Source organism: Natrix helvetica (genome assembly GCF_964273705.1).
Source record: "Natrix helvetica genome assembly, chromosome: 5".
Taxonomy (NCBI): Eukaryota; Metazoa; Chordata; class Lepidosauria; order Squamata; family Natricidae; genus Natrix; species Natrix helvetica.
The window spans coordinates 147,040,402-147,054,169 of NC_138551.1; the positions used below are offsets into that span (position 1 = coordinate 147,040,402).

Here is a 13,768-nt window from a genome sequence, read left to right on the forward strand (position 1 = left end):
AAACTGCAACCAAGGCCAGATATGGACACACCAATTATTTGAAGCATTGTTTCTCAGCCATTTTAAGAAGGGGGAGAAGGACTTCAACTCCCAGAATTCCCAAACAGCTTTGCTTTGCTGCCTGGGGGATTCTGGGAGTTGAAGTCCGCCCATGTTAAAAGTAGCCAAGTTTAGTGGGGGGAAAGCACACTGTATTATTATATCACCCTGCCTCCACTGATTGTGTTTGCTTAGCAAAAGGGGGGAAAGACATGCTCTGACCTAGGCTTCATCCCGATAAACCCTTTTTATTTAATTTACAAGTGAATTCCTCTCCAGCCGAGTCTTTCCTCTCCCACAGTCTTTCAAGGTAGTTCACAACTACCCACCTTTATCAGGCTTGGAGAGTGGCCAGGCCGATATCTTTCCGATAATAATGACAGAACAATTCTTTGGCCAAATGTGATGAGGCCCACAAGTTCTCGGAAGTTCTCACATGCCACTTGAGTTGGCATATGGACTCATATTTGTTTGGCCTTGTCCTCTTTTTTCGTCTTTGCTGATTGTTCTAGGCGTCCCAAGAGCATGAAACAAACTCCTTGCCCCAACAAAAACCCCATTTTATTCATTGACCGTGAATTCTGCTCATTCTCATCCAGCAAAGTCTTTCGAGGGAGGATTTACGGTCACAGACCTTATCTGGCTTGGAGAGCTGCCAGGCCGATATCTGCAAAACTTTGAAAGGAGTCTCGGAGAGTCACGAACCAATTAAGCCAGGCATGTCCAAAGTGCGGCCTGGGGGCCAAATGCGGCCCTTTTTCAAATTGCAAGCGGCCCGCAGCCTCTTCTCCCCACCGAGTTATTTGTTTAGTCTTTCATAAAATACCGTAATTTTCGGAGTATAAAGATGCATCTTTTTCCCCTCAAAAAAGAGGCTAAAAATCTGGGTGCATCTTATACACTGAATACAGCATTTTTTGCCTCCCAAAACTCTGCCCCCTTCACCAAAATGGCTGTGCATAGCCTTTAGGAGGTTTTCAGAGTGCTCCTGAGGGCTGTGGAGGGCATAAATGAGCAAAAAATGGGCTGTTTTTTGCTCAACTTTCCCCCCCCCCAGCCCCCAGGAGCACTCGAGAAGCCTCTTAAGGGCTATTCATGCCCTTTAAAAAAAAGGCCCGTTTTCACGAAAAATTAAGCGAACTAATGGTCTCCTGCAAACTCCACTCCCCTGTCATTCCTCTTTTATTCCCTCTGGGAGGGGCCATTCATCGTCCACCTGTGGCCTTACTCCCAAGTTGAACCCTGTTCTTTAGCTGTTCCCTTCGTCTGGCAACTCACACTGGGAACAGGCTCCAGCTGTTCTTCCGCCTCACTGATGTCCGACTCCGAAGGCAGCTGATAACTGTCTGACGGCCCTGGCCCCCTCTCTGCCTCCGACACAGAGCCCTCATCGGAGCCTTCCCCAGACTCCAGGACTGGCCCAGGTTCCTCCCCAACCTCCTCACTCTCCGAGTCTGCTGACACTGGCGGACTACAACAAGACGTACCTGGAACTGATAAAGGGGATACTCCCCGTAGATGTACTCGTATTTTCCGTTCACCTGCAAGGTGTACTCGTCCACGGGGCTCACTCTTTGGTGGCGGAAAATGGTGGCTTGCTTCTTGACGGCGCAGCTCATCAGAGTGATGGGGAATTCCTTCAGGGAAACCTGGAAAGTGAAGCTCTCCTGCCCATCCGGGGAAAAAAATAAATCAAAAGGCAAAAGCTTTAATTTTTCCACCCGTCTCCGCGGCTTCGTCGTCAGTAGTTCTCAACGTACAAACGTTCGTTTAGTGACCGTTCGAACTTACAACGGCGAGGAAAAAGCGACTTGCGGCTGTTCGTCACACGCCACGACCGTTGTATCGTTCCCCAATTGGATCCTTGGCGACGGATTCGTGGTTTACGACGGTCGCAGTGTCCCCTTTTGCGGCTTTCTGACAAGCCGAGTCAATGGGGAAGGGGGATTCACTTAACAACTGGGCAGCTAACATAACAACTGAATGTCTCGTTTAGCAACATAAATGTTGGGCCTAATTGTGGTTGCAAGTTGAAGACTAGCTGTATGTTTGCATTGGTTCAGCCCACGTGTCTTACTCCCCTCCCCTAAACAAAAAATCAGGTCTTTGCAAACAAGCCAGGATTCTGAGGAAGATGGGAGGTTAAGGAATATGAAAAAGGGAAGAGAAGGGAAGGAAAGGAGGAAGAAAGGAAACAGAGAGAGGAGGAAGGAAGGCTGGTAGAGGGAAGGGAAGGGGGAGGGAGGAAGAAGGAAGGAAGCAATGAAGGAAGGAAGGAGGGAGAAAGAAAGGGAGGGAGAGGGAGGAGGAAAGAAGGAAGGAAACAGATGGAGGAGGAAGGAAGGATGATGGAGGGAAGGGAAGGGAAAGGAAAGATGAAAGGGAAGGAAGGGAAGGAAAAGGAGGAAGGAAAGAGGGAGGAGGAAGGTAGAGGGAAAGGAAGGAACAGAAAAGGGGAGGGAGGGAGGAAGAAGGAAGGAAGCAACGAAGGAAGGAAGAGAGGGAGGATAGAGAGGGAGGAGGGAGGGAGGAAGACAGGAAACAGAGGGAGGAGGAAGGAAGGATAGAGGGAAGGGAAGGAAGGAAAAGGAAAGATGAAAGGGAGGGGAAGGAGGGGAGGGGAAAGGAGGAAGGAAGGATGGTAGAGGGAAGGGAAGGAAGGGAAAGGGGGAGGGAGAGAGGAAGGAAGGAAGTAATGAAGGAAGGAGAAAGAAACGGAGGATAGAGAGGGAGTAGGGAGGAAGGAAGGAAAGAAAGAAAAGAAAGAAAGAAAGAAAAACAAGGAAGAAAGAAAAAGAAAAAAAGAGAAAGAAAAAAAGAAAGAAAGAAAAAGAAAAAAGAAAGAAAGAAAGAGAAAGAAAGATGCACTTGAGATTTTACACATTAGCAAGAACATTTAGTTTCTCCCTTTGGCTCTCCACAATTTAGGATACACACACACACACACGCAAATATTTGCACTTTTCCACACACTACAACATCTCTCTTTCTCTACAGAGACTCAGGAAGCGTGCGGATTTACCCCTCCGGATTGAAATTTGACGTTGAGCGTGCGGATTTACCCCTCCGGATTGAAATTTGACGTTGACAAAAATGGTCTTCCCGGGAATGGGCAGAGTCTGTCTCCTCCCGAGCCCACTCAGGGCGGGCTCCAGTTGAACTGGGAAGCTGTACTCCATCCACTCCTTCCAGTTGAGCTGCTGGCGCTGAGCCGCTCTCTGCTCGCAGTAATCTCGCATTTGGACCCGGAAGTCGTCCACCTCGGGGTCAGCCAAGGAGTCAAACTCGTGCAAACCTAGACAGAGGACAGGAGGACTTTCTAAAAACTGGCCGGGAGAACGTGGTCCGTCTATCTACCGCCTCGGATCTCCTCCCTCGACAAGGTAGGCTTTTTGTATCCCTTCACAGCCCTAAGTTTCTAGTCCTCTTGAATGCATGGGGAATTCCCTGGGGCCAGAAGTCATACACGAGAAACCGTTTGACTACAAACCTTAGGAATCCGGACAAACCTTGATAGAAAGCTGCAAAGAAATCTCCAGCTGGGTTTCACATTTTGTTATTACTGGTTCGCCGCACACCTGCCCCTTCCACGCATGCGCGCACCTTCCATGCATGCGCCCGGCCTCAAAAACATGCCTAAATAGGACGGTGTCTGAACCATCTCTGGAAATCTCACTTCTGCTGCCTTGGTCCATTCCAGTTGGCAGAAAAGGTTTTGTTAGCAGCCTCGAGATTTTAGGTTTTCCAGACGCTTTCCCGATTGATCCTTACGGGCTATAATTGTCAATAATACTGTCTGCCTTCTCTTAATTATTTTGATTATACTGTGGGGTCCTTGGTGCTCTCTGAACTCGGTGGTTTTTCCAGCAGACGTTTCATTAGCCAGCTAGGTAACAACATCAGTGCTAGAAGGGAGCGGGGTTTGTCCTGATGATGTTACCTAGTTGGGTAATGAAACGTCTGCAAGAAAACCACCAAGCTCAGAGAGCACCAAGGACCCCACAATTCTCCTCCTCCTCTTGCCCCACTCCTTTCTCCTGTCCACAACCCCACTTCCTTCTAGCATTGATGATGTTACCTAGTTGGGCCATGAAACGTCTGCCAGAAAACCACCAAGCTCAGAGAGCACCAAAGACCCCGCAGTCTTGTTCCCCTTTTCCTCCACTCTCAAATCTCACTCCCTTTCAGCACGGATGGTGTTACCTAGTTGGGTAATGAAACGTCTGCAAGAAAACCACTAACCTCAGAGAGCACCGGGGACCCCACAGCTCAAACCCCACTATATTCTCTTCTATCGGTACTTTGAATATACATTAATAAATCAAAACAAGGAGTAAAAACACAGTATTGAAAAAGAGCAGCTGGGCTATTTTTCAGAGACATAGATACCATATTTTTCAGAGTATAAGACGCACCTTCCCCCCCCCCCTAAAAGAGGGTGAAAATTTGGGTGCGTCTTATACACGGAATGTAGCCCCACCCACCCACCCTCCCCCGCCCTTTGGCCTCTGCCTCCCTGCAATTTACCTCCTTGCAGCCAACGGGGAAAATGGGGCTTGCGGAGGCTGCAATAGGCTATAGCAATCCCTGCAGCCTGAAACAGCTGATCATCGGGAGGCCCCTGCTGAAACTGAAAGGCTTGTTTGCTCCACGAGGCCAATTGCTGGGAGGCAGAGGCAGGTTTTTTTTCTCGTGCTAATCAGGCTGTTTGCTGCAAGAAGGTAAGTCAGCAACGATAAATGCCTATAGAATGTTCAAATGATTTGACTTATTTTTTAAAGACTGCTTTACTATTGTTCTAGACAGCTGAACGAAACGAAGAAGCTTAGCACATTGATTTTAACAGCATCTGTACAAGTACAGTCTGAAAGGTAACACCACAAACAGTGTATATCGTCTGTACTGTTTGCTGCAAGGAGTGAATTGCTGGGAGGCAGAGGCAGATATTTTTTCCCCTTGTTTTCCTCCCCAAAAGCTTGGTACGTCTTATACTTTGGAGTGTCTTATACTCCGAAAAATACGGTATGTATGTATGTGTGTATGTTTGTGTGTGCGTATACATACATACATACATACATACATACATACAAACATACCTATATATATATGTATTTGTGTTACAACCCCTGGTATGCCCAGTCTAGGCTAGTCTCCCTTTATTTATTTATCAGCACAAATACAACACACACACACACACACACACACACACACACACACACACACACATACATACATATATATATATATATATATATGTATTTGTGTTACAACCCCTGGTATGCCCAGTCTAGGCTAGTCTCCCTTTATTTATTTATCAGCACAAATACAACACACACACACACACACACACAAACACACACACACACACACACACACACACACACACACACATACATATATATATATATATATATATATATTTGTGTTACAACCCCTGGTATGCCCAAATATGGGAGGGAGCTCACTACTCCCCCTTTCTGTCCTTCGGTTCACTACAGAAGACCATCCAGGCAGAAAACCATATTTTTATTTTTAATGTTGCCTTTGCTATGTTTGTGTTGTATTTGTGCTGATAAATAAATCCCAGTAAGGGTATGGCTAGCTGATGTGAGCTAAATAGCTTGAAATAGATCTATACTAATCTCCCTTTATTTATTTATCAGCACAAATACAACATACATATACATATACATACACACAAACACACACACAAATATAAATATATATATATATATATATATATATATATATATATAAGCTAGCTGATGAGAGCTAAATAGCTTGAAATAGATCTATACTAGTCTCCCTTTATTTATTTATCAGCACAAACACAACACACACACACATATATATATATGCATGCTTTCAACCCGTCGCCCAGATACCCTTCCGCCAACCTTTGCCAATCAGGAGGCTAATCTGGGAATTGAGAAGCTTCTTCGCCCGGTCCCCCTCGCGGGCCACCAGGCGCAAGACCGGGACGAAAGGCTGGACGTCACAGAGGCGCCTCTGCTCGTCCTCCAGCTCCTGCAGCTCTGCGGCTTGGTTGATGCAGGTGAAGACGTAGGCATCCGGGGCGCTGAGCATCTGGAAGAAGGGCTCATACTGGGCCTGGTGCCAAACCACCTGGAAGGAAGATAGCAACAGCCCTTAGGCTTCTTATGTACCGCTTCACAGGTCTTGACAGCATCTCTCTAAGTAGTTGACAGAGTCAGCCTCTTGCCCCCAAACAGTCTGGGTCCTCATTTTACCCACCTCGGAAGGATGGAAGGCTGAGTCAACCTTGAGCTGGTCGGGATCGAACTCCTGGCAGTGGGCAGTTAGCCTGTAATACCACATTCTAACCTTTGTGCCACCACAGCATGCATCCCTCTATCCCTCTATCCATCTGTCTGCCTGCCTGTCTGCCTACCTACCTGCCATCTACCTACCGACTATCTATCTATCTATCTATCTATCTATCTATCTATCTATCTATCATCTATCTATCTATCTATCTATCATCATCTCAATCATCTATCCATCCATCCATCCACTATCATCTCTATCTTCCATCCATCCATCATCATCTATCATCATCTATTAATAATCTATATCCATCCATCCATCCATCTATCCATCCATCAAATCATCTATCTATCCATCCATCCATCTACTATTGTCATCTCTATCCATCCATCTATCATTATTTATCAATCATCTATCCATCTATCCATCCATCAATCATCCATCCATCCATCCATCCATCCATCCATCCATCTATCTATCTATCTATCTATCCATCCATTCCTCTATTATCATCTCTATCTATCCATCCATCTATCCATCTATCCATCCATCCATCCATCCATCCATCCATCCATCAATCTATCAGTTAATCATCTATCTATCCATCCATCTATTGTCATCTCTATCCATCCATCTATCATCATTTATCAATCATCTATCTATCCATCCATCCATCCATCCATCCATCCATCCATCCATCCATTATCATCTCTATCTATCCATCCATCCATCCATCCATCCATCCATCCATCCATCCATTATCATCTCTATCTATCCATCCATCCATCCATCCATCCAACTATTATCATCTCTATCTATCTACCCATACATTCATCCATCAATCATCTATCTATCCATCCATCCATCTATTATCATCTCTATCTATCCATCATCCATCATCATCTATCCTTCCATCTATTATCATCTCTAATTGTCTGTCTGTCTGTCCGTCCGTCCGTCCGTCCACCGTCCATCCATCCATCCATCCATCCATCCATCTATCCATCCATCCATCTACCTATCTACGTAACCTACCTACCTATCTAACCCTAACACTATCTATCATCATCTATATATATCTACCTACTGACCTTCCATGCATCCAACCATCTACCATCTATACCTACCTACCGGTACCTACCTACCTACCTATCTTATCTATCCCAATAGCACTTATAGACCGCTTCGCGGTGCTTCCCAGCCCTCTCTAAGCGGTTTACAGAGTCAGCCTCTTGCCCCCCAACAATGTGGGCCCTCATTTTACCGGAAGGAAGGCAGGCTGAGTCAACCTTGAGCCGGTCAGGATCGAACTCCTGGCAGTGGGCAGAGTCAGCATGCAATACTGCATTTCTAACCACTGCGCCACCACAGCTCTTCCACAATTTCATTGAAAAGACAAGGCTGATTTGCTCCATCCCTGAGCCAGACTCAGGTGGGCAGGGGGGGGGGAGCCCTGGTCCTTCTCGCCAGAGAGGATATTTTAATTTCACTTTATAAACCAGTCCCCTCTCTAATGGCCCTACAAGGCGCTAACTCATTCCAGCATTAGCATCCTTCAAAGGCATAAATCTGCTTGCGGGAAAAAGACAAGAAAACGACTCTCGTTTCCTTCCCACCAAGGACTAATAAGACAGAGGTAGTCCTTGACTTACGACCACAATTGTGGTCACAAAAGGGGACCCAGTGACCCAGGGACACTGCAATCGTTGTTGCCCAGCCTCCGGGTTTTGATCACGTGACCGCAGGGAGGCGGCAACGGTCGTGAGCGTGAAAAACGGTCGCCCGTCCCTTTTTTCCCGCAGTGCCGCACTTTGAACGGCCACTAAACGAACTGTCGTAAGTCGAGGACTACCTGTAGCTGGGGAAAACTCCCGCCGCGAAGACCTTACCTTTTTGATGGTGGCCAGGCTGGCATGGCAGGAAACGGACAGGGACAGGTAAATCCCGGTGGGTAAGAGGAAGTCCACGAAGATGGTGTAGTTGCTTTCCTTAGACCAAAATTCTGGCGGGCAGTGCATTTCTGGGGATAAGCCTGGCGCTCCTCAATGCCAACCTGCCATGAAACAGAGGCAGTGTGGGGGATTAATCCTGCTGTAAGATTCTCGTTGGGAGTTTGCAGGTAGATAAAAGGCTCCCGACTCTCTCTTTAAAACAAGGAGGGCCGACGAAAAATGGGACCTCCCAAATTGATTGAGCACAACTGATGATGTCTGTTTGTTTTCTAAGAAATAGAGAATGGATGGTCGGTAGGTAGGTAGATATACATAGATGATAGGTAGGTAGGTAGGTAGGTAGGTAGGTAGGTAGGTAGGTAGGTGGACAAATGGATGGATGGTAGGTATAGACAGACAGACAGAGAAATAGATAGATATGGATGGAGGGATGGTTGGCTGGCTGGCTGAATGGTAGAGAGAGGGATGAATGGGTAGATAGATGGATAGATGGTAGGTAGGTAGGTAGATAAATAGATAGATAGGGATGGATAGATGGGAGAGAGAGAGATGGACAGACAGATGGATGGATGGGAGAGAGGGGGTGATGGATGGATAGATAGATGGATAGATGGTAGTTAGGTAGAGAGAGAGGGATGGGTGGTAGAGAGAGGGATGGTTGGATGGATAGATAGATGGATAGATGGTAGTTAGGTAGGTAGGTAGATAGATAAATAGATGGGGATGGATAGATGGGATAGAGAGAGATGGACGGACAGATGGATGGATGGGAGAGAGAGGGGGTGATGGATAGATGGTAGTTAGGTAGAGAGAGAGGGATGGATGGATGGATTGGATTTGTTTGTTTATTGGATTTATATACCGCCCTTCTCCCAAAGGACTCAAAAGATGGTAGAGAGAGGGATTAATAGATGGATGGATGGATAGATCATAGGTATGTAGATAGATGGATAGCTGAATAGATAGATAGAAAGATAGATAGATAGATAGATAGATAGATAGATAGATGATAGATAGATAGATAGATAGATAGATAGATAGATAGATAGGGATGGATAGATGGTAGGTAGATAGAGAGAGGGGATGGATGGATGGATAGATGATAGGTAGGTAGGTAGGTAGGTAGGTAGGTAGGTAGGTAGGTAAGTAAGTAGATAGATAGATAGATAGATAGATAGATAGATAGATAGATAGATAGATAGATAGGGGGACGGATCCCAGGCAGAAAATAAAAAAGGGCTTGAAAACCAGATGTCCTGGGATAGTTTGAAAAGAGATTCCTGAGACGTGATTCATTTATTTATAAAACGTGCATCTCGGCTTTTCCCTTCTTTTTTTCAGCTACCCCAGAGTTGGAAATGACCTCACCACCCTCCTCCGATCCGATCCCCACTGTGTGCAAAGCAGAGCTTTTAAATCTTCCAAACTCTGTCCTTTCCAACTTCCCCCACCTTTCTGCATGTATGCATTTCTTCCCAATTGCATTTGGCTTCAAGGGCTTCGCATGCGTGCCATCGCATCCGTTGCGCCGCCGTGTTTCCAGGCGACACATTTCTCTGCTGAATGTTTTCAAATCTGCCGGCGCTGTTTTATGCAATATTTTCTGCAGAGGCATTTTGACATGACTTCGACCTGCCTTATTGTACACAATATTTACACCGAAAAAGTCTAGCAGCATCTTATCAAGCTCACTGGGGTTTTTCCAGAAATCTACTAATAACCAAACTGACGGGCGGGGGGAAAAAAGGGGGGGGTAGGATGTAAAGTACAAAAAGTTGAATTGAAATAAATCAAGTTTCTAGACCTTGATAGAATAGCCTGTCTGCAAAATCTGGGAATTATTTTTTTTTTAAATCGCATTTTCCTCTTTTTGTTTACATCGTTTAGAGACAATATATACAGTAGTGGCCAAAATTGTGGAAACCTTTTGGGAGAAGTGAACAGTATTTTTGAGGTTTGATGGTTAATCACACCACTTTGTTTTAGAGTAGTACCATAAAATTATATATCAATGGAAAGATAATTTAATCAAGAAGGCAATGCAATAACTTTTATGAAGGATTTGCTATTAGAGTAGCAGTTATAAAGAAGAAAAGTGAAACACGTAGAGAAAAAAACAAGATATACAACAATTATCACCATGGGAAAAAATGTGATATACCAACATTATCACCAGTCATTTAATACTTAGTTGGGTAACCTTTAGCATGAATTACGGCCTTACAACATCTTTCCATGGAGTAAACCAAGTCTTTTAGTTCTGCAGCTTGTGAAACCAAGATTGAATGATTGCTTATATTAACTAGGTTTTATTGCTGGCTATATTTGGCTCTTTTCCTAGAATACAGATAATTGAACTTTTCTTAGAATACAGATAACTGAACAAACTTGGTTGCATTACATTCTTGATTAAATTATAGATATATAATTTTATGGTACTACTCAAAAAAAAAGAAATAGTGTTATTAGCCATCAAACCTCAAAAATACACTTTTCCCACAAGGTTTCCACAATTTTGATCACGACTCTGTATGCATCAACGCAAGGGCCTCAATTATGGAAAAGTCCATCCAATTTCACTAAGCAATGGACTAAATTATTTATTGATCCTTCTGAGAATTGAAGGCGCTGGGTGGGGAAAACCTTTCAAGCTAAATGCTTCGTAGGGTAAGATTGTTTAGCAAGGACTTCCAAACAAACACAAAGTCTCTTTAAAAGGCAAACTTTGCTTTTTTAAAAAGAAAAAAAGAAAAAACACCCATTTAAAAAAACAAACAACACTCCAGATTCCCTTGCAATAAACAAAAAATTAAATAAAGATGTTGATAGGTTTTTTTCTCAACAAGTGCAAATATGTCAGAAGTTTGCTGAGAGATTGTTTTCGCCGGAACAAAACGATGCGTTAAAACACAATTGACACAAAATGATATAGAGAAAAAATTAGACTCTTGGTTCATTAACTGAAGCCCTCTCTCTCAAACTTGTTTCCCCCGCCCACACACACAAAGCCTTTCTTGAGGACTAGCGTCTTGCGAAGCTTTTAGTCCCCTTTTGGATTTAAAGGAAAGAAACGCCCAGCTTCCCAGCGTTTTAAATTTTGGGCATAGCCAAGGCATAGCCTTATAGGGGAAAATAAAATCGATCAGATATTTGATTTCTGGGAAAGGCTGATATCACGATATTATTTTTAAAAAATAAATTTTAAAAAAACGGTGGCTCTGAAACGGACGCAAAGCGAGTCAAAGGGGGCAGGCATAAGTGCACCAGCTCGCCTACCGTCCCTGACCTACTTCCCCCATTTATTTGTACCCATTCCGTGTTCTTATTCACGTGTATTCTTCTTATTCCTGTTATCTTGTTACACGAGTGACAAACTAAATAAATAAATAAGAGGAGGGAAGGAAGAAAGAGGGAAGGAGGAGAGGAGGGTGGAAGGGAGAGAAAGAGAAGGAGAGAGGTGAGGAAGGGGAAGAGGAAGAGTAGGCATAGGGGAGAGGTAAGGGAAGAAGGAAGGGGAAGGAGAGGAGGAAGGAAGTAGAGAAGGGAGGGAGGGAAAAAAGAAAGGGAACATTAGTAAAATAAAGCAACCCAAATTGTATATTGTCACCTTTTAAATGGAATAACACAGGTATAAGAATGATAAATGTAAAGAAAAACAACAGCTAGACAAATGTTTCCCTATAATTGTATGTAAGACAATAAATTAAAAAAAAAACTTTTCAAAATAAACAAACAAATAAATAATGAATAAATAATAAATGAATAAATACTAAATAAGTAAACAATAAACAAAATAAATAAATAATGGATAAATAATGAATAAATACTAAATAAATGCTAAATAAATAAATAATAAACAGATAATAAATAAATAAATAAATAATAGATAAATAATGAATAAATACTAAATAAATAAATAATAAATAATGGATAAATAATGAATAAATACTAAATAAATAAATAATAAACAGATAATAAATAAATAAATAATGGATAAATAATGAATAAATACTAAACAAATAAATAATAAATAAATAATAAATAAATAATAAATAAATAATGGATAAATAATGAATAAATACTAAATAAATAAATAATAAATGGATAATAAATAAATAAATAATAGATAAATAATGAATAAATACTAAACAAATAAATAATAAACAAATAATAAATACATAACAGATAAATAATGAATGAATACTAAATACATACTAAATAAATAAATACTAAATACTAAACAAACAAACAAATAATAAATAAATAAAATAATAGCGACCCCTCCCAATCCAAATATTGCGGACGCCAAAACACACACACACACAAACACCCTTTCCAGATGCGCCCGATCCCTTGGGGGCATCCTAAGGCTTGGCTCTGGTTAAGGACGAACAAAGGACGGCGCCTGCAAGAAAGCCCTCTGCACGTGCTCAGAGGCTCGCTGCCACCCGCCCTTCCTTCCCCCTCCTTTACCCCAACCCAATTTCCCAAAGGAAAGAAGGAAGGAAGGAAGGAAGGAAGGAAGGAAGGAAGGAAGGAAGGAAGGAAGGAAGGGGGGGATCCGCCCAGGAGAAAAAGGCTCCCCAAAGGCGGCGATCCAGGAGAAGCTACCCACCTCCGAGCAGCGGTGCCGGCTACTGCATCCCTTCCTCCCCGCCGAGGCTGCTTAAGCCCCGGGATCGGCTGGAAGGATGGGAGTCCCTCAGCCGGCCGGCCAGCCCCACCTCTGCCTTGCAAGGGAGCGTGGCCAAACTGCCCCAAGCGGCCAGAAGCGTCCGTCCCAGCCAGGGATCCCTCCCCCCCCTCTCCCGCCCAGGACCAGGCTGATCCCTCCCGATCCCCACCCTCCATGGAACGGATCCCCCTCTTTTAAAACAGATCCCTCCCTTTCCCCCTCCTCGGCAACAGCTCTAGCCCCCGCAGTCGATCTCTTTCCTTACCCTGCGTGCTCCCCCTCACCGATCCATGAGGGATCCACCGATCCACTGCCGAGAGAGCTGGGAGAAGTTCCTTGAACGCGCGTTCGGGTAGTAGATCCGCTTCCCCACGTGCGCCCTGAAGGTTGGGGGGAGCTCTGCTCTGCTCTGCTCTCTTTTTTTTCAAGCGCCCTCGCGCTTGGAAGCGAGTCCCCTGGCGGATCCCATCGCCCCAGGATCCAGTTGGGGATCTTAAAAGAGGAGGGTCCCACTCCCGAGCGCCCGCTTTCCCTGCGGGGGCTTTTTTGAAAAACAGCTGCTCGCTAGGAAGGCTCCGCTCCGCTGCTTGGAGGCTTTGAAAGGCGCGGGAGTTGCGCTTCCTGAGCATAACAGGGTTGATTCCTGCGAGTAGTTACTTTCTCTTTCGCTCTCTGGGTTTACCGTAACCTCCTTCTCCAGCCAGGCGCTGGGTTTTGGCCGATGGAGCGGCGTGAAAACTTCACCAGGTGAAAGAGAGAGAGAGAGAGAGGAAAGAAAGAGGAAAGAAAGAAAGAAAGAAAGAAAGAAAGAAAG

At 44.3% G+C, this 13,768-nt stretch overlaps 1 protein-coding gene across 2 annotated transcripts in view; it reads right to left on the reverse strand.

Moving 5' to 3' along the window:
• Positions 1-13,655, reverse strand: part of PIK3CD (phosphatidylinositol-4,5-bisphosphate 3-kinase catalytic subunit delta) — a 45,723-nt gene extending 32,068 nt beyond the window's left edge. Inside the window, exons 1-5 of one of the 2 annotated variants that reach the window (XM_081955501.1) lie at positions 13,220-13,655; positions 8,217-8,380; positions 5,937-6,165; positions 3,102-3,334; positions 1,527-1,706 (exon numbers count right to left, since the gene is read on the reverse strand). In XM_081955501.1, coding sequence (XP_081811627.1) covers positions 1,527-1,706; positions 3,102-3,334; positions 5,937-6,165; positions 8,217-8,345 — 771 coding nt within the window. In that variant the 5' untranslated portion in view covers positions 8,346-8,380; positions 13,220-13,655. Of the gene's footprint in view, positions 1-1,526; positions 1,707-3,101; positions 3,335-5,936; positions 6,166-8,216; positions 8,381-12,894; positions 13,138-13,219 lie in introns of those variants that run through there. The other variant, XM_081955500.1, reaches the window with a different exon arrangement.
• Between the last annotated feature and the right edge of the window lie 113 nt (positions 13,656-13,768).